Source organism: Ailuropoda melanoleuca, chromosome 14 (assembly GCF_002007445.2).
Source record: "Ailuropoda melanoleuca isolate Jingjing chromosome 14, ASM200744v2, whole genome shotgun sequence".
NCBI classification, from domain to species: Eukaryota; Metazoa; Chordata; class Mammalia; order Carnivora; family Ursidae; genus Ailuropoda; species Ailuropoda melanoleuca.
Genome location: NC_048231.1, coordinates 47,217,864 through 47,240,105, shown reverse-complemented (window position 1 = coordinate 47,240,105; position 22,242 = coordinate 47,217,864). Strand labels below are relative to the sequence as shown.

The 22,242-nt window shown below is 47.3% G+C and overlaps 1 protein-coding gene across 13 annotated transcripts in view; it reads left to right on the top strand.

The window, feature by feature from the left end:
- Positions 1–22,242, top strand: part of PRELID3A (PRELI domain containing 3A) — a 67,950-nt gene that overhangs the window by 5,981 nt on the left and 39,727 nt on the right. The window contains exons 2-8 of one of the 13 annotated variants that reach the window (XR_004620050.1): positions 5,422–5,590; positions 6,949–7,038; positions 7,846–7,916; positions 8,023–8,125; positions 18,069–18,335; positions 20,082–20,156; positions 20,424–21,581. Coding sequence is in view for 8 of the 13 variants with exons in the window: in XM_034641941.1 (XP_034497832.1) it covers positions 5,422–5,590; positions 6,949–7,038; positions 7,846–7,916; positions 8,023–8,125; positions 10,835–10,936 (535 nt within the window). In the remaining 5 variants the exon portion in view is untranslated. The other 12 variants (XR_004620051.1, XR_004620049.1, XR_004620048.1 and 9 more) reach the window with 12 other exon arrangements.

The window sequence follows — 22,242 nt, the reverse complement described above, 5'->3', positions numbered from 1 at the left end:
CCAGGGTTTGAAAAAGCATTTCTTTGTTTAAAAGAGATTTTAGACCAGTTCCTGACAATTTAGAGGCCATGGAACATAGTGGAAAGAACAGAGGGTAGGGGGCTGGGAGACCCGGTTCTAGTGTGGGTCCTGCTGCAAACTTTTTGAAACGGGACAGAGTTTTATGAGGATAAAGTAAATTAATGGTCAGTAACTGATATTTTTAAAGGACGTAAAGTATGAACAAAACCTGTCAGTTTGATCGTCAACTTTGATATTTGACCTAGTAATTTCATTTCTAGGGTTTAATCTTAAGGAAAAATTAGGTATGTGAAAGATCAGTGTATACAAATGTTTGCTACTGTCTTTATTTTATAGAGCAAAATTGGGAGCAATCTACATAACCTACCATAGGGAACTAGTCTCATATAAATATCTACAGGATGGCTTAAATTTTGTAAGGGGTGTGTGCGTGCGCGTGCACGTCTGCGTGTGTCCAGCTCTTGACTCTGGGCTGTGTCTACAAGTGTTGTCTAAACTGGTCTCGGTACATCTGCAAAAATGATGGTGTTGTTGATATACACATCTTTGCCGGGGGCTCGGTTGCTTCCTGGGAGCACACACATCCCGAGGAAGGAAGAATTAGGGGAAGAAGCACTCAGGGGGGAGGTCTATCCTGAAAACCTGAAGGGGACACCTCTGACTCCCTGTGGACAGCTGGAGGGTTCCGAGCCTAACCAAGCAGTAAAGAAGCATTGTCCCAGCAGTGGGGCAGCCGTGAGCGTGGCTTGGGACCTCTCCGATAACAGGACACGGGACAGGGACAAAGGTGTCCACCCTTCACCTCAAGGGCTCAGGGCCAGAGAAAGAGTGTGGCTTCCTACAGGGAGAGCTGGGGGCACCTTCGGGGACTCCCACACAGCCTGGAGTCATCTTTGGGCAGTGGAATTGTGGATGCTTTTATTTTCATATTTTATTTTTCAGTATTTTGGACACTTTATTTTTTATTTTATTTTTTTTAAAGATTTTATTTATTTATTTGACAGAGAGAGAGACAGCCAGCGAGAGAGGGAACACAAGCAGGGGGAGTGGGAGAGGAAGAAGCAGGCTCATAGCAGAGGAGCCTGATGTGGGGCTCGATCCCATAACGCCGGGATCACGCCCTGAGCCGAAGGCAGACGCTTAACCGCTGTGCCACCCAGGTGCCCCTTGGACACTTTTTATAACCAGAAACAAATAGTTGGCTACTTCATGCCACATATCACTTCAGAGTTGGGACAAAGTACAGTTGACCCTTGAATAATGTGGGGGGTTAAGGGTGCTGACTCCCTGCACAACTGAAAATTGTGTGTAACTTGTTTAAAAATCCCCTTTCAGGGGCGCCTGGGTGGCTTAGTTGGTTGAGTGGCTGCCTTTGGCTCAGGTCATGATCCCCAGGTCCTGGGATTGAGTCCTGCATGGGGGGGGGTGTCTCTGCTCAGTGAGGAGTCTGCTTCTCCCTCTCCTACTGCCCCACCCCTGCTTTCTCTCTCTCTCTCTCTCTCAAATAAATAAAATCTTTAAAAAAAAAAATCCCCTTGCAGTAAATGGCCCAACTGTCCACAGAGTTGTTCAAGCCAGAAACCTGGGCATCATTTTTGAGTCCTCCTCTCTCCTTAGTTTCAGGATTAATACATAATTTATCATCCAAATTGGGATGCCTTGGAAAGTGAAAGGGGATACTCTTCATATGTACAATAGGAAAAGGCAAAAATTGGAACTGTCCTGGGCAAACTGGAATGCATGGTCACTTCCTTTCTCTTACAATTAGTTACAAAGTACTACCACTTCCTAAATATCTGTTTTTGTTGCAGTATAGTTGACACACAACGTTACTCTGGTTGCAGGCGTATCACACAGTGGTTCAGTGTCTCTGTGTGTTACCCCCTGCTCAGCCCAGGTAGCCACTCTGTGCCACACAGCGCTGTTGCGGGCCCCTGACCACATTCCCTGTGCTGTAACTCTCATCCTCATGAGGTCCTCATTCCATGACTGGAGGCCGGTATCACCCACTCCCCTTCGCCCATTTTGTCCTTCCCGTTACCTCTCTCCCCTCTGACAACCACCTGCTTGTTCTCTGCATTTCTGCATCTATTTCTGCATTTTATTTGTTTATTCATTTGTTTTGTTTTTTAGATTCCACATATAAGTGAAGTCATATGGTATTTGTCTCTCTTTGTCTGACTTATTTCACTTAGCATAATGCCATCTAGGTCCATCCATGTTGTCACAAATGGCAAAGTCTCATCCTTTTTTATGGCTGAGTGGTGTTCCATTGTACATGCACACCACATCTTTATCCATTCGTCTGTCAATGGACACTTGGATTGCTTCCATATCTTGGCCATTGTAATTAAAGCTGCAGTAAACATAGGGGTGCCTATATCTTTTCGAATGAATATTTTCGTTTTCTTTGGGTAAATACCCAGTAGTGGAGTTGTATGGATTTGTATATTTCATTTTTAATTTTTTTTTAAAGATTTTATTTATTTATTCGACAGAGATAGAGACACCCAGTGAGAGAGGAAACACAAGCAGGGGGAGTGGGAGAGGAAGAAGCAGGCTCATAGCGGAAGAGCCTGATGTGGGGCTCGATCCCATAACACCAGGATCACACCCTGAGCCGAAGGCAGACGCTTAACCGCTGTGCCACCCAGGTGCCCCTCATTTTTAATTTTTTGAGGAACCTCATACTGTTTTCCACAGCGGGCACACCAATTTGCATCCCCACCAACCATGCGCGAGGGTTCTTTTTTCTCCATATCCTCACCAACACTTGTTTGTCTCTTGTCTGTTTCCTTGTAGCCATTCGCACAGACACAAGGTGGGAGCTCAGTGTGGGTTTGATTGCATTTCCCTGATGATTCGTCATCTGAAGCCTCTTTTTGTGGATCTGTTGGCGCATTCGGAAAAATGTCTATTCAGGTCCTCTGCCCATTTTTAATTGAATTATTTGCTTTTTTGGTGTTGGGTTGAATAAATTCTTTATATATTTTAGATGTTAACCCTTTATCAGGTACAGCACCTTCTCCCACTCACCAGGTTGCCTTTTTGTTCTGTTGATGGTTTCCTGCACTGTGCAAAAGCCTTTTGTTTTGGTGTCGTTCCAGTAATTTCTCTTTGCTTTTGTGTCTCTTGCCTTAGGAGATGTATCTAGAGAAATATTGCTACAGTCCATGTCAAAGAACTTACGCCTGTTTTCCTCTAGGAGTTTCATGGTTTCACGCCACACATTTAGGTCTCTAATACATTTTCAATTTATTTTTTGTATGGTGTAAGAAGGTGGTCCAGTTTCATTCTTTCACATGTAGCTGTCCTGTTTTCCTAGCACGTTTACTGACAAGACTGTCTTCTCCCCCATTGTGTATTCTTGCCTCCTTTGTGGTAGATATAATGACCACATAAGTGTCAGTCTATTTCTTGCTCTCTACTCCGTTCTCTTCATCTGTGTGTCTGTTTTTTTGCCAGCACCATACTGTTTTGATAACTACAGCTTTGTAGTATAGCTTGAAACCTGGGATTGTGATACCCCCAGCTTTGTTCTTCTTTCTCAAGATCACTTTGGCTATTCAGGGTCTTTTGTGTTTCTAAACAATTTTTAGGGGCCACCTGGGTGGCTCAGTCGGTTAAGTGGCTGCCTCCGGCTCAGGTCATGATCCCAGAGTCCTGGGATTTAGTCCCACGTTGAGATTGAGTCCCACGTTGGGATTGAGCCCCACGTCAGGCTCCCTGCTCAGCAGAGAGCCTGCTCCTCCCTCTCCCTCTGCCTACTTGTGCTCTCTATCTATCAAATAAATAAAATCTTTAAAATAAATAAACAACTTTTAGTACTATTTATTCTAGTTCTGTGAAAAATGTTACTGATATTTTAATAGGGGTTACAGTGACTCTGTAGATAAAAATAATGTATAACTTTCGATTCCCCCAGAAATTAACTACTTAAAGCCCAATATGGACCTTACTGATAACATAAACAGTCAATTAACACATTTATATATGTATATACATATGAATTATATATTATATATAATACTACATATTATATTATTATTATTATGGTATTATATACTATATTCCTACAATAAACTAGAGAAAAGAAAATGTTATTAAGAAAATCATATAGAGGGGCGCCTGGGTGGCACAGCGGTTAAGCGTCTGCCTTCGGCTCAGGGCGTGATCCCGGCGTTATGGGATCGAGCCCCACATCAGGCTCTTTCGCTATGGGCCTGCTTCTTCCTCTCCCACTCCCCCTGCTTGTGTTCCCTCTCTCGCTGGCTGTCTCTATCTCTGTCGAATAAATAAATAAAATCTTAAAAAAAAAAAAAAGAAAATCATATGGAAGGGGCGCCTGGGTGGCTCAGTTGATAAAGCGTCCGACTCTTTGTTTTTGGCTCAGGTCATGATCTGAGGGGCGTGAAATTGAGCCCCACGTCGGGCTGTGCGCTCATCAGGGCCTCTACTTGAGATTCTGCCTCTGAAATAAATAAGTTAATCTTTAAAGAAAAGAAATAAAATCATAAGGAAAATACATTTGCAGTACTCTTCTGTATTTATTGAGAAGCCCACACGTAAGTGGACCCGTGCAGTCCAAACCAGCATTGCTCACGGGTCAACTGTAGCCGGTTCTCAGTAGAGCACCACCGGCTGGGCGCGGTAGCCTGTTCTAGACACACATAAGGCAGGAGCGTGACTGTACTGTAATAGTGTTGAGCTCCAGGCGTCGAGGTGGTCCATTAAGTCAAGGAGCCCAAATGGAAGTCACAGCCAAGCCTTCGTTCACCGCATAGTGCGGGCAAATAGGCAAATAAACTCCAGCTCCCCAGTGTTCCATCCCTACCGTGGAACAGCATGGGAGGGGCAGGTGACAGACTGGGGATGGGGAGACGTGTCTCTCTACCCAGAAGCTCCAAAGGAAAGGGTGCTGCCTCTTTAGGGACTGGGGGAGTGCAAGGGGGTGCGGGTGGGGTGGTGGAGGACGTGGACAGGAGGGTGCTGAGAGGAGGGAGGGAGTGGCTCAGCCAAGGCCCCAGTGCTGGGGTGGCCTGTGAGTGCAGGACCTGGGCCGGGAATGCAGACACACTGAGCATGGCTGCCAACAGCCTGAGACCTCTGTGTCCCCAGTGTCCCGTGAGTCCCGCCAGGCAAAGCCTTCGGATGGCCTCTGGTCATCCCAGATGGATCTTGGGATCCAGGATTCGGGTATGGAGCCGGATGCCTCAGACAGATTGTGTCCATATACCTTTAATTAAAACCAAAAGAAAAAACGTTTAATGAGAGCATTAGCATTGATCTTCTTTCCACTCTGTGGGCCCCAGCATCTCTGGCTGCCCCCTGCCGCTCCGGCACATGTCACAAATGTAGGGACTGCCTGCTTATTCTGGGTGATTATATTTTTCCCACCAGCCACCCATGGGACACCGTCATCAAAGCTGCCATGAGGAAGTACCCAAATCCAATGAACCCCTGTGTCGTGGGAGTCGACGTGCTGGAGCGCAGTGTGGACAGCCGCGGCCGGCTTCACAGCCACCGCCTCCTCAGCACCGAGTGGGGCCTGCCCGGCTTCGTGAAAGCGGTGAGCCTGCCGCTGCTTGCCCCGGGGCACCCGCAGCACCCCGCCACGCCACGATGGCCCCGCTGCCCCTGCCCTGTCCCTGCCGCACCCGCTCTGGCCCGCTCACGCGCATAGCCAGGCCACACCCGCATCGCCGGGCTTCACCCACCTTGTCCCCGCCGCACCTGCATCTGTCCGGCTAGTGCCCACCTGCAGGAATTGACCTTTCCTTAGAGCACCGCGCAGGACTTCAGAGAAGCCTGCAAGATGGCTTGTTTCTCTGTAAACAGTTTAGTTTCCATCTCTGTGGTCCTGACATCCCCTGATGCCTGGTGAGGCTTCCCCACCCTCAGCCCCATCAGCACCGAATCCTTTCCTGCAGCACTTCTCGGCCCTGTGTCCCCTGGGGCCACCCTAACCAGATGCCACAGACTGGGGGCTCCGACAGACACTTGTTTCCTCACAGCTCTGGAAGCTGGAGGTCCAGGATCAAGGCCCTGGGGGGTGGGGGGTGATTTCCCTGAGGACCACAGGGGAGGGTGTGGTCCAGCCTCTCTCCTTCTCTCCTTGGTTGGCAGACTGCTGCCCTCTTGCTGCCTCACGCATCCCTTGTGTCTCCCTCTGTCCTAATGTCTCCTTCTTATAAAGGACGCTGCTCAGACTGGGATACGGTCCCTCCTAATGACCCCCATTTAAACTTAACTACCTCTCCAAAGGCCCTATTTCCAAATACAGTCACACTCTGAGGTGTTGGGGGTCAGGACGTCAACATATGAACTTTGGAGGACACATTCAGTCCATGACAAGTCTTGTGCAGAGCCATGGGGAAGTCATTGAAAATGTAAATCTGAGCATGACTTTCTCCTGCTTGACCGGACGCCTGCTCTCTTCTCAACACAGAGTACAAGCCCCGACATGAGCCCAACACCCCATGAGCCCACCTTCTCCCTCCCCTGCCATGCTGGCCTCTCAGTGCTCCAGGAGCTCAGGACGCGGGTCCAGGCCCAGGAGGGTGCATCTGCAGCTGACCCCGCTAACCCCTGGACTCTGCCTGGTGCCTCTCCCTCCCTGAGCACCCCCCCCCACCAGCAGAGGGGCTTCCCCATGCTCCCTCCCCTCGCCCTTTTCTTTTCTGTCAAGGCATTTATCACTGCCCTACACTCACCTCTACCAGAATTCATTCGTTCGACCAGCATCGGCCTCTGCTGCGGGGGCAGAGGCTCCTGGGGGTGGGCAGGGCTGTCCGTGGCTGCATCCCCAGGTGTATCATTGTTGAATAGATAAAGGGCTTAATTAGTAAACAAAACGGCATTTTGTGTTTGATGCTACGGAATGACATTTTTGACGTGCCACTATGCTAGTTTTGCTTTGTTTTTTAGATTTTGGGGACCAGTAGGACTTTGACATACATCAAAGAACATTCTGTTGTGGATCCAGTAGAAAAGAAAATGGAACTTTGTTCCACCAATGTAAGCAATGGCCTAAGATGAGAAAGGTGCTTGGTATTTCCTGGTGATGGTGGGTAACGTCTTCATTTAATTTTATTTCCAGCCCACCTTTGGTCTAAGTGATCTGTTATTTTTAATAGAATGGGTGAATTTACTTAGCAGTATTTTATTTACCTTCTTATTCTAGTATAATAAATGCACAGAACAATGCGCATAATGAGTTGTCACAAAGTGAACATACCTTTGTAACCAGCAGACAGATCAGAGACAGAGTGTGACCATCCCCCGGGAACCCCCCTTGCGCTCCCTTCCGGTGGGCGCCCCCACCCTGCCCTCAAGATAACCAGATAACCGCTGTCCTGACTTCCAACAGCAGAGGTGATTTTTAGCAGTAATTTTAAAAGCACCTTTCCCCTTTACTCCTCTCTCACTCAAAAAAATTCATATTGGCCTACCGCACATTCGAAAAATACGTATGGGAAAATGCATGGACTAGAAACATGGTTTATGTTTATAAAATCATATTCTATAAAAAAGCTTGTCAGCAGCTTTGTGCTCATTTAACTGGATGCTAACCCAGAAGCTGATGGTTTGGCGGATTGAAAGAGCCTTGAAGGCCAGACCAGACTTAGGTTTGGGTGTGGAGGACAGGTGACGGTCTCCGGAAGGAGCGGCCAGGATGAGGTTTCCCTGGGACTTGACGTGGTGCTTGAATGTTCCTTCTGTTCTGGCTTCAGTGAATGTTGATTTGGGGATGAAGGGTATGGACGGATGGTCTGGACAGAAATGCAAGAGAAATAGAACCTAAAGCCAGTTTCTTGTTTTAAGATCACACTCACCAACCTGGTGTCGGTGAACGAGAGGCTGGTGTACACACCGCACCCGGAGGACCCTGAACTGTAAGTCACTGCGTCCTGGGACTGCACGTGGATTCCGAGGTCGGGGTGGGCCCGAGGCTCCCCTCCGTCGGGCTGCTCCGCCGCTTTACCTGCTGCTCTTGCGTAGGACTGTGCTCACGCAGGAAGCCATCATCACGGTGAAGGGGATCAGCCTCGGCAGCTATCTGGAGAGTCTGATGGCCAACACGATATCATCCAATGCCAGGAAGGTACGGCTCTCTGTCCCGGCCCCGTGTGCACCCCGGTGTTAAGTGCTGGGTGTGGGGGGGTATATGGTCCCGAGTCCTTCTGAGTGAGTGGCCCTCCGTCGCCGGCGAGCTTGTGATGTCACAGCATTTCCCACCGGTACGTTCAGAGCTGGCCGCAGGGAAGGCTGGCCTAGGCCTCAGGGAGAAGTGTGGGGTGAACGTGGACCAGAAACCCAGCAGGGGGACCTGCCACTTCAAAGAGCCGAAATAGCACAGGCTCAGTGCCCAGGACAAACCCCACACATTAAGGCTGTCAGGCAGCCTCTTCAGGAATTGTAGTTTCCCACTGAATAGGCCTCCAGTGGCTTTGGCTGAGCTCCCGTCTGCCAGGCTCCCCTGGACTTAGCTGCCGTCTTTGTGCCTTCCCTCTGGCAGGGTGGGGGAGAAGCTTTGTGGAGGGGACGGGAGAAAGGTTGGCTCGCAGGAGGCCATCCTCCCCAGGTCCCTAGTTGGAGGGCGGCCTTAGTGAGACAGACACCGCTCGTGGAGTCCAGGCTGCCCTCCGCTCCCCAGATGGAAAGAGCTCGGGTGTGTGGAAGCTGTTCCACGAGTTCAAGGTAACGTCACTTGCCAGAGCAGGGCCTTTGCTTCTCCCCTTAGCTCCCCTGCCAGGCTGACATCTTCCCAGCTGTCCTCTCCTTCCCTCCTGTCTCCTGGTTTATTTTGGTCAGAAGTAATTCTCCATATGGGGGATCCGTGGGAAGCCTACCATGCTTGTCACAATTTAACTGGAAAACTACTTATGGCCTGCGTTTAGCCTCGGCGCTGACAGAAAAGCCCGTCTGCCCTGTTTTTAAGAAAAATCCAAATCTGAGCAACGTTGGCAGTCGCTCAGCTCAGGCCCAGGACGGCAGGGGAAGCACGGGGCCTGCCCCGTGTCCACACTGTGAGCCCCCGCAGGAAGAGATGGAACCTTACTCATCTCTGTGTGTCCAGTGTCTGGCCTGGGGCAGGCGCCCTAAATGTTTGCTGGAAAAAATAAATTACGGGAGGAAGGGACTACTTACTTGGTGAGGCCAAATCCCCCCGAGACCTCTTAGGAGAAAAGTCGGGGGAAACTCAGTGAGGCCACATGAAAGTCTTTTATTTCACTTTAGGTTAGGGTTTGCTGTGTTGAAACCTGCCAGAGAATCACTTCCTCCCCCGCGCTGTGTTACCATTTGATAGCATCCCCAGGAGACAGGAGGAGGAGCGTGGGTCATCCTGGGATCTGGGTGCAATGAGCCCCGAGGAGGCTGCGAGGCTGCCCCGGGCCGGCTCTCAGGAGCTGACGGTGCGGCTGATGGGTGCCAGGGTGGGTGCAGCCCCAGCCGGTGTGAGAATTTCAGGCACAGCACGTGCTACCTGATTTCTGAGCTTGAGAAACCGCCCTGGGGGTGAAGACTGTTCCGGAACAGTGACGGCCAGTTAAAGTACAGGCTGTGGCCTGCTGTCGGCAGTGAGAGAAGCAGCATGTCTTACACCACGTTGAATTCTTTCTGTGTTGCTCCAGGGGTGGGCTGCTATTGAGTGGATAATTGAGAATTCCGAGCGCGCTGTGAGCTAACGGGGTCTGCGCCTGCACCTTGTGACGAACAGTGGTAACTATCTGCTCTTGGGCCCCGTAGAGAATTTAGCGTCTGGCCAGCCGTGTGCAGGGTGGGCGGCACCGGGCGTTTCAAGGTGCAGCTGCATGCGTCTCCAGCCCCGGGCTCCTTGGCGTCTTCCGGATTGGAAACAGCCATCATTAGTTCATCCTCTTCCTCGTTCATCTCCTTGTTTCATGGCAGGATTTATTTCCCAGGAAGACTTGGATATTTGTAATCTGGTCTCTAAGACAGGCAGTCCAGCTTCTCCCCAGCTGTTCTCAGGACCTGCTTGCTTAAACGTTTCCTAGAATTAGTGTATCATCAGGAAGGAGGCTTTCATGAGTAGTTCCAGACCAATCAGAGGGGAGGAGTTTTTCATTTTGGGCAGGATCGGAATATTTGCACGTGTTCTTGTAAAGAATGCCCTGTGCCCTGGCATCAGGGCTGCTGGGGAGGGCGGTCCTGCTCTCACTTGCTGCAGGCCAGCACCCAGCCGTGTGACTGCCGCTGGCTCTTTTCTTTTAGAGGCACAAGCTGTTTCTAGCATCTTCTTGAACTTCACAACCATTCCTTGGTTTCCTAGGCTACCAGGGGCTGCACCGTCAGAAAGGGATTTGACGCTTAATTGGTCAGCAGTCATCTTCATACTTCATAGGGGAGTCAGAGAGCCTGCTGCTTCCCTCTGTTTAGGGAATCCTTATACTCCTGCCTTGAAACCTCACCCTGTTGACTTTCCATACTGTGCTGCTCCCACTTCCCACGGTGGGTCCGTCTGTCTGTCTGTCTGCAGCATGCGTATTATACACACTTGGTGCCTCGTCAGCAAACAGGAGCAGTATGGCTCAGGTTCCTGTAAGAACTTCTGCTGAGGCTTCAGTTTGCCAGACACCTTCACCTTGAACCCAAGGTCATGATCTGCTGCTGGGTCTCTCTTCTTCCGTGGATGCACCACTAAGGTGACCACACGTAGAGACCCCGCCTGCCTGGTGAGCTTAGTGTGTGTGGACAGTGTGGCGTGTGTGGTGGGTCACTCTGAGCTGTGGACTGTGTCACATTCTGTTTCCTCATACACTAGAGCTAAACTGCCTCAATCTTTAATCAGATGCCTCACCCAAAAAATCAAAGAAGAAAGAAAGAAAGAACAAAAGAAAAAAAGGAAGGAAGAAGGAAAGGAAGAAAAAAGGAAGAAATAAGCGAGCCTTGAATATGGCTCGCCCCGTCTGGGAGGGGTGTGGAATCTGCTAGAATCTGCCACTTGCCTGATCACAGCCTCCACCGGGCTCTTTGGCCGTGACCTCTCAAGACAGGAGGCCCGTCTCTTGCAGAGTGAGACCCAAAGAAGGGAAGACCCCTAGCAGGAGGAGGCGAGGGCCGGAAAGCCCCCACCCTGCCACTGCACACCAGCCGCCCCCGGGCCAGTGTCAGACTGCTCTGTGCCTTGTCTGTCTTCCCCTGGGCAGCAGCTCCCAGCAATATTCTGCTGACTTTTGGGATCTTACTAAACAACTTTGTTCTTTCCTGATGACTCCCTGTTTCCCTCCCATGCCCCTTGGCCAACCATCTGCACTGCCAGTGTCTTCACCCGTATCTGGCCACCGTCTGTCACGTCAGATGCTGCCGCCGTGCAACTTTCTCGCCAGTGTTAACACAGGTCTGCACACGCTGGAATAGGGGCGTCCACCCCACAGTGACACGTGTGGTGACAGTACCATGAGCTCTCCCATCACACGGCTGGCATTGGTCAAGGGAGCAAAGTGCTCTGCCCTCAGGCTGTGGCTGCTTGTCCTGGGCTCTGGGACCAGTGACCCCCGGGGATGAAGGCTTGTGGTACTTGTCACCATTCAGACCTGTCCATGGGGTGGCTCATGCACATGGAGCCACTTTGATGAGACGGTGGCAAACGTGCTTGTGAGCTTGAGCTGTCCCATTAGCTTTAACGCACTTCCCGGTGGGAATTTTAACTTTCTCATTTTCTCAAGTAGAATGTAAAGTCTTTCAGTCTACTTTGAATTCAGTTTTTTTAATTTTTTAAAGATTTTAAAAAATTCATTCATTTGAGAGAAAGAGAGAGAGAGAAAGAATGAGCAGGGGGAGTGACAGGCAGAGAGAGAAGGAGGAGCAGACTCCCCGGGGAGCTGGGAGGCCAATGCGGGGCTCAGTCCCAGGACCTGGGATCATGACCTGAGCCGAAGGCAGACGCTTAACCATCTGAGCCACCCAGGCGTGCCTGAATTCCAAAAACTTTAGAGAAGGCCTCCTCCGTAAAGGATGAGTAGAACTGTATTCTACTGTTTTTTTAGATAGTGCTTTTTGTTTCATAATAGTATTAATCCAAAATGAAATTATATTCATTTATATTTTTATCAGAATATTTTATTCTTATAGCTCCTGGTAAAAATGGAGTTAAAAGACTTATAGTAAAATAACCTCCCTTACTCCTTCTGCAAAACGTGTTTCTACCCTTTTGAGGGGACACTCAACTCTTTTGGCAGTTTTTGGCTTTTACTGCTAGATTTCTAAATAAATAAGCATATCCTGCTATTTCTTGATTTGCCAATTTTAGACATTATCTAGATATTATTTACCTGTTTGGTATTCTTTTATCTCTCTTATCTCTCTCTTCCATCTCCATTCCCCCAAAATAGCTCTATTGTTATGGTTGAAAGCACATTCAGAGTTTCCATAATTCTGAAAATACATAGCTATTGCTTATTACCAAGCCATCATTGCATTTTCTTTCTTGTACTACTTTTCCCCCCATGGGGATAATAATTGTCTAATTCTTTTCATCTATTTAATTTTATTTTTTAAAGGTCTCTGGCTGAGTGCTTCCACACTCTAACTCACTCCCTGCAGTATCTCGTGATGTCATTTTCCACAGGTCAGTCTTTTTGCACAGCACATTCCCTCCCAGTTTCCCTGGCACCATCCTTTCTGGAAGTCAGGCCTTACTCTCTGACCGAACAGCCATGTGGCTGTCGTTCCTTTTCCTGGGCATTTCTGGACACTTTCTAGACCTCCTCCTCTCCTGAAGCCCTTGTTTCCCTGCTTCCTTGCCTTCCTCTTTCTCTTTCCAGTCATAGGATGGGGAAGAATATCTCATCATGGCTTAGGGTTTAGCCCTAAGTCTCATCTTAGGACTTGGCACATCTGAAACTGTTTCTTCTATTCTCATACTTCATTCATAGCATAGTAGGACATATAATTCTAAAAAAAAAACAAAAACCACTCACTCAGAATTTTGCAGGCATTGTTCTGTTGTTTTCCACTCAGATTACCGATCCTCTGTATGTGACTTCTTTTTTCTCTCTCTGAAAGCTTTTAGGATCTCTTTATCCTTGATGTTGTGAAATTTCATGTGGTTAAGCCTCATTTAAAGAGAATTTTAAAAATTCATTGTGCTGCACTGTGCATGTTAAATTCCTGGTTCTGGTATTGTATTATAATTATGCAAGATGTTATTGGGGGAAGTGGGTAAAGGGTACATGGGACATTCCTGTACTATCTTTGCAGCTTCCTGTGAATCTATTATAATTTCACAATTAAAAGTTAAAAAAATATAAATAGTAACATTGTGGAAAATGGTAGAGGCAGGTGCTCCCAGAATTGGTCCCTCCAGTGAAACAACCAATAAGCTGGCCAAAAAATGGCAGAATCCATTGAATATGGATTTTAAGCAATTGGCTGACATAATTATGGAGGCTGGCAAGTCCAAAATCTGCAGGGCAGGTTAATCAAGACTCATTAAGTGCTCCCCTTGTTGATGTATTCTATTAGGATCCACAGTTCTACAAAAAGCCAATTGCTTAAAATAAATCTCTGTCTATATACACACATTCTATTGGTTCCGTTTCTCTGGAGAACCCTAACCCTAATACATTATTAAGGCTAAACTGGTATCAGTTCAAATTAGATTTTTCTGAGTTTAAGATATTAATTACAATTATCAGGGTAACCAGTAAGAAAATAATTAAAACATTTCCTGTAAAGAAATAGGAGGAATCAGAATGCTACACTAGAAAATAAGCCAATCAAACACACCAGAGGATGGAAAGAATTCAGGAACAGAAAATTATGAAACTCAGAGAAAACAACTAACAGTGTAAGAAGTTAGTGTTTCTTTAAAATTAATTACTTTGAAGATAAATAGATTAAACAAACCAATTAAAGGACAGAGATTGGCAGAATAGATGGAAAAATATGATCGTACTCTATATGCTGTCTACTCAGTTTAGATCCAAAGACACAAATGGGTTGAACGTGAAAGGATAGAAAAAGATTTTCCATGTAAAGAATTACCAATCGAGGGGCGCCTGGGTGGCACAGTGGTTAGGGGTCTGCCTTCGGCTCAGGGCGTGATCCCGGCGTTATGGGATCGAGCCCCACATCAGGCTCCTCTGCTATGAGCCTGCTTCTTCCTCTCCCACTCCCCCTGCTTGTGTTCCCTCTCTCACTGGCTGTCTCTATCTCTGTCGAATAAATAAAAATAAAATCTTTAAAAAAAAAAAGAATAACCAATCGAGCTGGAGTGGCCATACTAATACCAGGCAACATCTACTTTTGATCAAAAATTATTACAAGAGACAAACAAGTATATTATACATCAATGAGAGGGTCAATTCCTCAAGAAGGCAAAAGTTATAACCATTTACACACCAAGCTACAGAACCCCCAAATATATGAAGCAAACATTAGCAGAACAAAAGGAGAAAGACAATTCTAAATAATAGCTGGAGACTTCAGTAATCCACTCTCAATAATAGATAGGACATCTTGACAGACGATCAGTAAGGAAATGGAGGATAAGAACAACACCATAAACCAACTTGACCTAACAGACATCCATAGAACACTTCATCCAACAGCAGAATACACATTTTTCTCAAGAGCACATGGATTATTCTCCAGGATAAACCATGTGTTAGGCCAAACACCAAGTCTCAATAAATTTAAGAAGACTGAAATCATACAAAGTATCCCAATGAAGGGAAATTAGAAATCAATAGTATATAAATGGAAAATTCAGAAATATGTGGAATTTTAAAATTATATTTCTAATAGCTAGTGAATCAAAGAAGAAATTACAAATGAGCTTATAATATTTTGAGATGAATGAAAATGAAATCACAACATATGAAAACTTATGGGATGCAGTGATCAGAGGGAAATTCATAGTTGCAAATACCTACATTAAAAAAGAGGAAAGATCTCAAATCATTAATGTGACTTTAAGGAGCTGGAAAATGAAGATCAAACTAAACCCATAGCTTGCAGAAGAAAAAAAGATGGTAAAGATTAGAGAAGAAATAAACAGAGAATAGGAAAATAGAATTATTGAATGAAAAGTTGTTACATTGAAAAGTTCAACAAAGTTCACAAACTTCTAGATTGACCAAGAATAAAGAGAGTATTCAAAACAAAATATCAGAAATGAAAGTGGGGCATTACTACACATCTTACAGAAATAAAAGGATATAAGACAATACTGTGAATGATTGTAAAACAAATCAGATACCCTGTGACAAATCACTAGACACACACAAATTACCAAAACTGATTTAGGAAGAAATAGAATCTCAATAGGCCTATGACAGTTAAAGACATTGAATGAATAATTAAAAACCTTCCAACCCAAGCCTCACAGAGGGGAGCATAGGAAGAGCATCCTGCAGTTTGGTTTGATGCCCAGGCAGATGGGCTGAGGGCAGGCATCTGGCCTGACGGCTGACACTGCCCAGCCGTAGCTCCAGACTCATAGCAGGCAAAGAGAGCCATTGCAGATGACTGAGCTGAAGGCAAATGCATCTCAGGCACAACAGTAGGACACATGCAGCCCACACAGGAGACATCCCTGAAGTGCCTGGTTCTAGTGAACAGGGAGCGTTGTGCTATAGGACACCACAGGTCCTCTTCTTCAGAAGGCTACTACGTTCACGATCAAGCGATGTAGCAGTGTCCTACCCATAGAAGCAATCACAGACAAAATGAGGAGACAGAGGAATATGTCCCAAATGCAAGAATAGGACAAAAATCGCAGCACAAGAGCTAAATGAAATGTATGTACATACATACATGTATTCATGCATACAAAAAGCTTAGGTCAGGTCAGCAAGACATCAAAAAACAAAAAACAACCCCACAACTCGTGTTGGGAAGTGGGTGGTCCCTTTGGTTCTGGTAATGATTTCTTTGATGATTTCCCCACTATTCTCTCATCTTCTTTTCTGGAAGTCTCTCAGTCAGATGTTTGCTTTCTGGATTGATCTCGTAATTTTCTTATTTTTTCTTTCATCTGTGTTCTACCTTTTGAGAGATTTCCTGGACTTCATCTTCCAACGACGTCACTCATTTTTATTTGGGCAAATTGTAGTTTCGGTTTCTCAATCTGTCCTGCTCCTGATGGCGTCCTGCTCTTGCTTCACAGAGGTAGGTCCTGCCCCCTCTCTGCTGAAGTCGATGTGAAGGGAAGCTTTCCACGGCATCTCGGTGTCTCCTCTGCGCCCCTCCGCGTGGGAGACTGCCCCAGCTGTCCTTAGTCCTGACATACCCGACACAGGCCGAGGTGCAGGTGGGGAGGGAGGCTCCCCACTGAGGGCTAGGCTTCACTGCGGGGCGACACTGGAGGCTGTCCTGGGCTTTTGCCTGAGCCAGTGACCTTTTCTCTGGAGTGGTTCCATTTCTCCCAACAAGACTCCTCAACTTCTGGGGGCGAGGGGGGCAGCTGGGGTCTACAAGCCAGGCTCCCCAGAGGTCCCGTGGGTCCCCTCCCTGTGGACACCCCCAGGCTCTGAACGGCTCGTGTCAGGCCCCCTCCACTGGTTCATAGCTCGCACCTCTGCTTTCCACCTTCTTGTGGTGGCCAGTGAGGATGCTGACTCTGTGGGTCTGAATTTTGTTTCTGTTGTATTCCCGATAGTTTCGTGGACAAAGGGCCAAAGGTTTTTTTCCCACCATCTTGAGATCAAAGTTCTGTTGGCTTTAAAAACAATATTCTTTCAAAAAAATACATAAAAGCAGTCCATTTTTATGGTAAAAAAAAAAAAACAACCCAAAAAACCAACAACACAGGACTCTCTGTTGAAGAGGAAAAGCCTCCCCTTAGAGGAGGAGAGCCTGGCCTCTGCTGGTTAACTCCTAATTTTTAGGAAGGCTTCCAGAAGTGTTTTATGCAAATGCAATTTATGTATTTTTTCTTTTCTTTCTTTTATTAAACACAGATGGAACTATACTGTATATACTATTTAGTGCCTGTGTTTTTTCTATTTTAAAGCAACATTGTCTTAAAAGTTTCCTCCTGAGAGTTAGCTGAAGTCTTAATTCCTAAAGGATTTGAGGGCTCCTTGCAGATAAACCCCGGATTCGCAAAGGCGGTGGATGCGGGTCAGAACACCTGTCGCTCTTTTGCAAACCGTACTCTGCCCCCACGAGCGGGTGTCAACCTAGACACTGTTTGAACCCTTTCTCCCATGACAGCCTCTTGTCGCACTAGTAGGTAACTCTGTTGCGTTGAGGTAACATGTAACCTGGCAGAGGTAATGATTTAAAAATTGTCATGGAAGGGGTTCTGTTCTAGAGGGGAGCATGGAAATTTGTGATTTGGGAAACCACATTGTGAAGCAGGGATAAGTGTATCAGAAAAGGTAGATTGTCTTGAGCCTCGAAATGGCTAGAATGTGCAGGGGAGCCCAGTGTAGTTTCGGACAGAGACTGCATTTTTAGGGCAAGGGGACGTAAATGTCAGTTACTCAGCCACTTCCAATTTTTGGTGGGTGGAAAGCGTGGTAAAAATAAGTGCATGCACGTGTTGGGTTTTTAATTTTCCTCTGCTTTCCATTATAAATAAAAAAAATGTGAAGATAGTCATTGAGAAAGTGGTAGTGGTTATTTTCAATATTTCTTCAGTATGAAATAGTTTGGCTGTGTAACTTTCATTTGGGTCTGGGAATGGATTCAGTATTTATTTGTGCAGCTCTGCTTGGAATTCACCATGAGCAAAAAAAAAAAAAAAAAAAAACACCAAATGCTGTGTGACAACATATCGTGGAAGCCGGGCGGCAGAGCCACGTGAAGTCAAATCTCACTTTTGAATTTGAGAGAATATTCAAAAGGCCAACTTTAATCATACAGTATTGCTTCACAGCAAATCATCTGTCGGCACTGCTGTTGCGTTGATGTTCAGTAGGCACCCCCAGCACCCGAAGGGGCCTCATGTCCTGAGATGCCCTCCGGGAGAAGCTTTAGAACAGAAGCGTGATGGGACCCGAACAGCGGCGGTCTTCGTCTTACAGGTCAGGGGTGCACACCCCCCGGAGTTCTCAGTGCTGTTCTCTCGGCAGGGTCGCGAGGCCTTGGAGTGGGTGATCGGCCGACTTAACACGGAGCTGGAGGGCCTGGCAGCCCCCGCCTGCGCCCGAGCGTGAACCCCGGTGGCGCCCAGGACCAGGAGACGCAGGTCCGGCAGCAGGTGGCCGGTGGTCAGCCCCGCCCCCAGCCCCGCCCCCCGCAGGGGACTGCGCAGCCGCTCCACACCTGGTCTGTCGGAGGGAGCGTTCCTGATGAGTGCATGCCTAGAGACGTTTAGGAAAGGGACCCTAGGAAAGGAAGTGAGTTTGCCACATCTTGGCCGATAGCTTACCTTCACCTTTATCTTTACTTTTTTTTTTTAAATAGAAAGTTTAGTTTAATAAACAAGAAGCTAAATCTCTAATATCCCTTCCCCAGAAGCCAAAATACCAGAGTGGAAAAGGGAATGGCTTTCTCCCAGCGTTCACATAGAAGTTTTTCGTGGGTTGTGATCCTGAGTTTGCAAGGATCACAGACGCAGGAGAGTCCGGCTCTGGGGTGAGAGCTCTGGACCCTGGAGCCGCACCCCTCCAACGAGGGCTGACGGGGGTCTCTGCACTGTGCTCTGCCCTGACCCGCCCCTGCTGAAGTTTGGGGACATTCCACAAATGGTACAGCTGTGCTGCATGGACACTTAATTTACTGACCAGATTTTAGCTTCCACTAACCACAGAACTTGGATTTAATTTGGGATATGGGTTTTTAATTATATGCATCCGGCAAATAACATAAAGCATCCCTATTTCATTTTAGTTTCTGAACATGGAATAAGATACTTTTCCCCTTATTTATGTTTTAACTAAGCCAACCAGTTTAGTTTTTAGAAGAGAAAGGACTACGGGAGAAACTAGTTATTTCGACGTTATTTTACTTGCTTTATTTTATTGCCCAAAGCATAGAAATAAATCCAGAATCCTGCTGCCTTTCCTTCGTTTCCCGTGTTACATCCCTGTTATTGTGGTCCTTGAGTTTAGTAGGAATAAAAGTTGAATACACTAGTTACTGTCTCCACTCTTCAGCTAAACCAGAAGTTACTGGGGTGCTCTTTCCTCTTGGAAGTTGGGCTTTCTAGAGTGGTGTGAGCACACAGGCCATCCTATGGTCTTTGCATTGGTACCTGCCTTTCTGATTAAGAAGCTGCTTCCAGAACGTTCCTCTAGAGGCAGAGCCAGGTGCTCTCTGGAAACAAGGTTTCCCTTGGTTGTACTACATACTCTTTGAAGATTGTTCCACCCATTTGGTGTTAGAACCAACTATTAAAACTGTATCTGATTTGAGCCGGTGGTTTTTTGGCTTCTGAAGAGTAGCTGACTGCCTCCAGCGTGTCTGTCCTCACATTAAGGAAGGGTTAGGCATGCTTTGATATAAGAGTTAATTGCTGGGTGTCTCTGTTCCTCCCCAAACAGCCCTCCCTAGCAGACCTCTCCTTATGGCTGAGCTTTAGTGGATGCCCAGTATATTCAGAACAGGTATTCATAGGTTCTGTTACACTTCAGGATCCAAAGAAGAAGCAGGCTTATTTATTTGGGTGACTTGGGCGGCTGAGGAGGGTCCCTTTGTGCACCAGCTGCTGGATTATAGCTATGCATGGGGCACATCTGGGCGGTGTTGACGACCGAGCTCCAGATTCCTCAACATAAAATGCAGACACTGATACCCACCTCAAAGGACGGAACCAGGAGGCGGATGGGAAATGCCGCAGTGTAGCCTGGTGGCAGCTGGCCCACGGCGCTGTTAACGGCTGGCACTGGCCCACCGTTGGGCTGCAGAGTTCCGTGGGAGGCACCACTGCGCGGGGCTGGAATTGGGAACGCTGGGCTTCATTGATGGAACATGTGTTTTTTGGTCGTGCGTATATTTCAACTTTTATAATCACTGGTAAGAGTTAACTGTCAATGGTAAAAGAGGCCAAGTGGGAAGACATTCGGGAGTCCTAACCCGGGACTGATTTGGATTTCTGGCCTTGACTGCTCATCACGCCCTATGCTTGTCTTCCGCTGTTACAGGACAGTTTGCGTAGGCCAGGGGTTGGCAGACTACAGCCTAGGAGCTAAGGATGGTGCTGGCATCTTTAAAGGGTTGTAAGTAACCCCCCCCCCCCACAGACGAGGATGCGGCAGAGACCCTATGAGGTGACCAAGCCTATTATTTACTCTCTGGCCTTTAAGGGCCGACCCCTTTCTTGGGGATTCCACTGCATCTCTCCGTCAACATGAATGACACTAGATTTGTTTCCCTTTCACCGAACTGCTTTCTGTTCCCCCATTTCTAAGTAGTGCTTCTTCCATTTTCCAAATACAAAACCTGAGTTATTTATGACTTCTTCCTCCTTCTCTTTCTCTCTGTAGCCATTTGGAAACCAAACGTTCCTTCCAAAGGTCTCAGGTCAATTCTGTGCCTTCTCATTCTCACTGGCGCAGTCTGCCTTAGGTGCTTATCACCCTAGTACCAGCGGGAGGGCTGGCCACATCCCACGTGGTCTCCTCCCACCCAGAACAGTGTGTGACCGGCAGGATGCTGCGGAATATTCCACGATGCTCTGTGACTTCCCGGGTCAGCTCATGGGAGACTCCGTGACTTGTACCTTGCTCGCTCGCACATCAGCTGCTCTGGGGCGGGCCAGCTGCCAGGTCCTGACCGACAGGAGGGGCCCGACAGGGAGGTCCAGGGGGTTAGGAGCTCTGAGAGGGAGCCATCTCAGCCGCGGATCTTCTAGCCTCAGGGAAGCCTTGAGCTAACTGCGGGCCCGGCTGCCGTCTTGACGGCAGCCTCACGGGATGCTGGGCCGGGACCACCCGGCTGAAGCTGCCCCTGATTTCCTGACCCGTGGAAGCTTGTGAGATAATAAATGTTTATTGTTTCAAGCCACAGTGTCTTGGGGTAATCTGTTATGTAGCAACAGATAACTAATGGTTCATTTTATATTAAATATGTATCATCACTTTCTAAGTGGTCCCCCTTTTCATTCTGTTCCACTTCTTGTTGACAGATCATTTCAAAATAATCTCATTATAACTCTTCCTGAATAAAGAGTTACAGAGGTTTCTTATTCCTTTTTGGAAAAAGTCAAAACCAGGCCCAGCTGGCTCTGATGCAGGTGGGCATCGGACCGCACTGGGGGTGTCCCTGACTGCCACCAGCTCACAGCTTACTATGTAGTCCTAGACGTGTATGATTCCTGGGACTGCGTTTTTAAAAATCTGTTCACATATGTGGCTGACCAGTGTCAGTTCCCCAGGAGCCAAGATCACCTGTTCTGCTTCGCGCACACAGTCCTAGGCCCGGTAAGGGCTTTGGCGATGTGAGAACTGGATTCAGAATCCTAGCAGCTAACAGGAAACAGCTGGAAATGCAGCAGGGCTATCTATGAGCACAGCTTTGGAATTGGAGATGCCTCAGGCCGGATGCTGGGCTGGTGTTCTGGCCTTGGGCAAATGACAGCTTGTTAGTCCTGTTTCTCGTCTGTAAGAGAGGATATTAATAGTGTCTCCATCAGAGTTGAGGGCTAAGGGAGATAATATATCTGATAGAGGTATGTGCTCAATAACTGGTAGTCTATCAGTAGCTGCTGAAAATCAAAATAAATAAAAATTATGTATTGGGGCGCCTGGGTGGCACAGCGGTTAAGCGTCTGCCTTCGGCTCAGGGCGTGATCCTGGCGTTATGGGATCGAGCCCCACATCAGGCTCCTCCGCTATGAGCCTGCTTCTTCCTCTCCCACTCCCCCTGCTTGTGTTCCCTCTCTCGCTGGCTGTCTCTCTCTCTGTCAAATAAATAAATAAAATCTTTAAAAAAAATAAATAAAAATTATGTATTAATGGGGCGCCTGGGTGGCACAGCGGTTAAGCGTCTGCCTTCGGCTCAGGGCGTGATCCTGGCGTTATGGGATCGAGCCCCACATCAGGCTCCTCCGCTATGAGCCTGCTTCTTCCTCTCCCACTCCCCCCTGCTTGTGTTCCCTCTCTCGTTGGCTGTCTCTCTCTCTGTCAAATAAATAAATAAAATCTTAAAAAAAAATAAAATAAAAAATAAAAATTATGTATTAATAGCAACGCACATCACAGAATATCTGCTGTCATAATGCTTATCTCCACAGTTTTCCTTATACTTGTAATGACTAAAGTGTTTTACTATGACAAATTAAAAATATAGTTGACCCTGAACAAT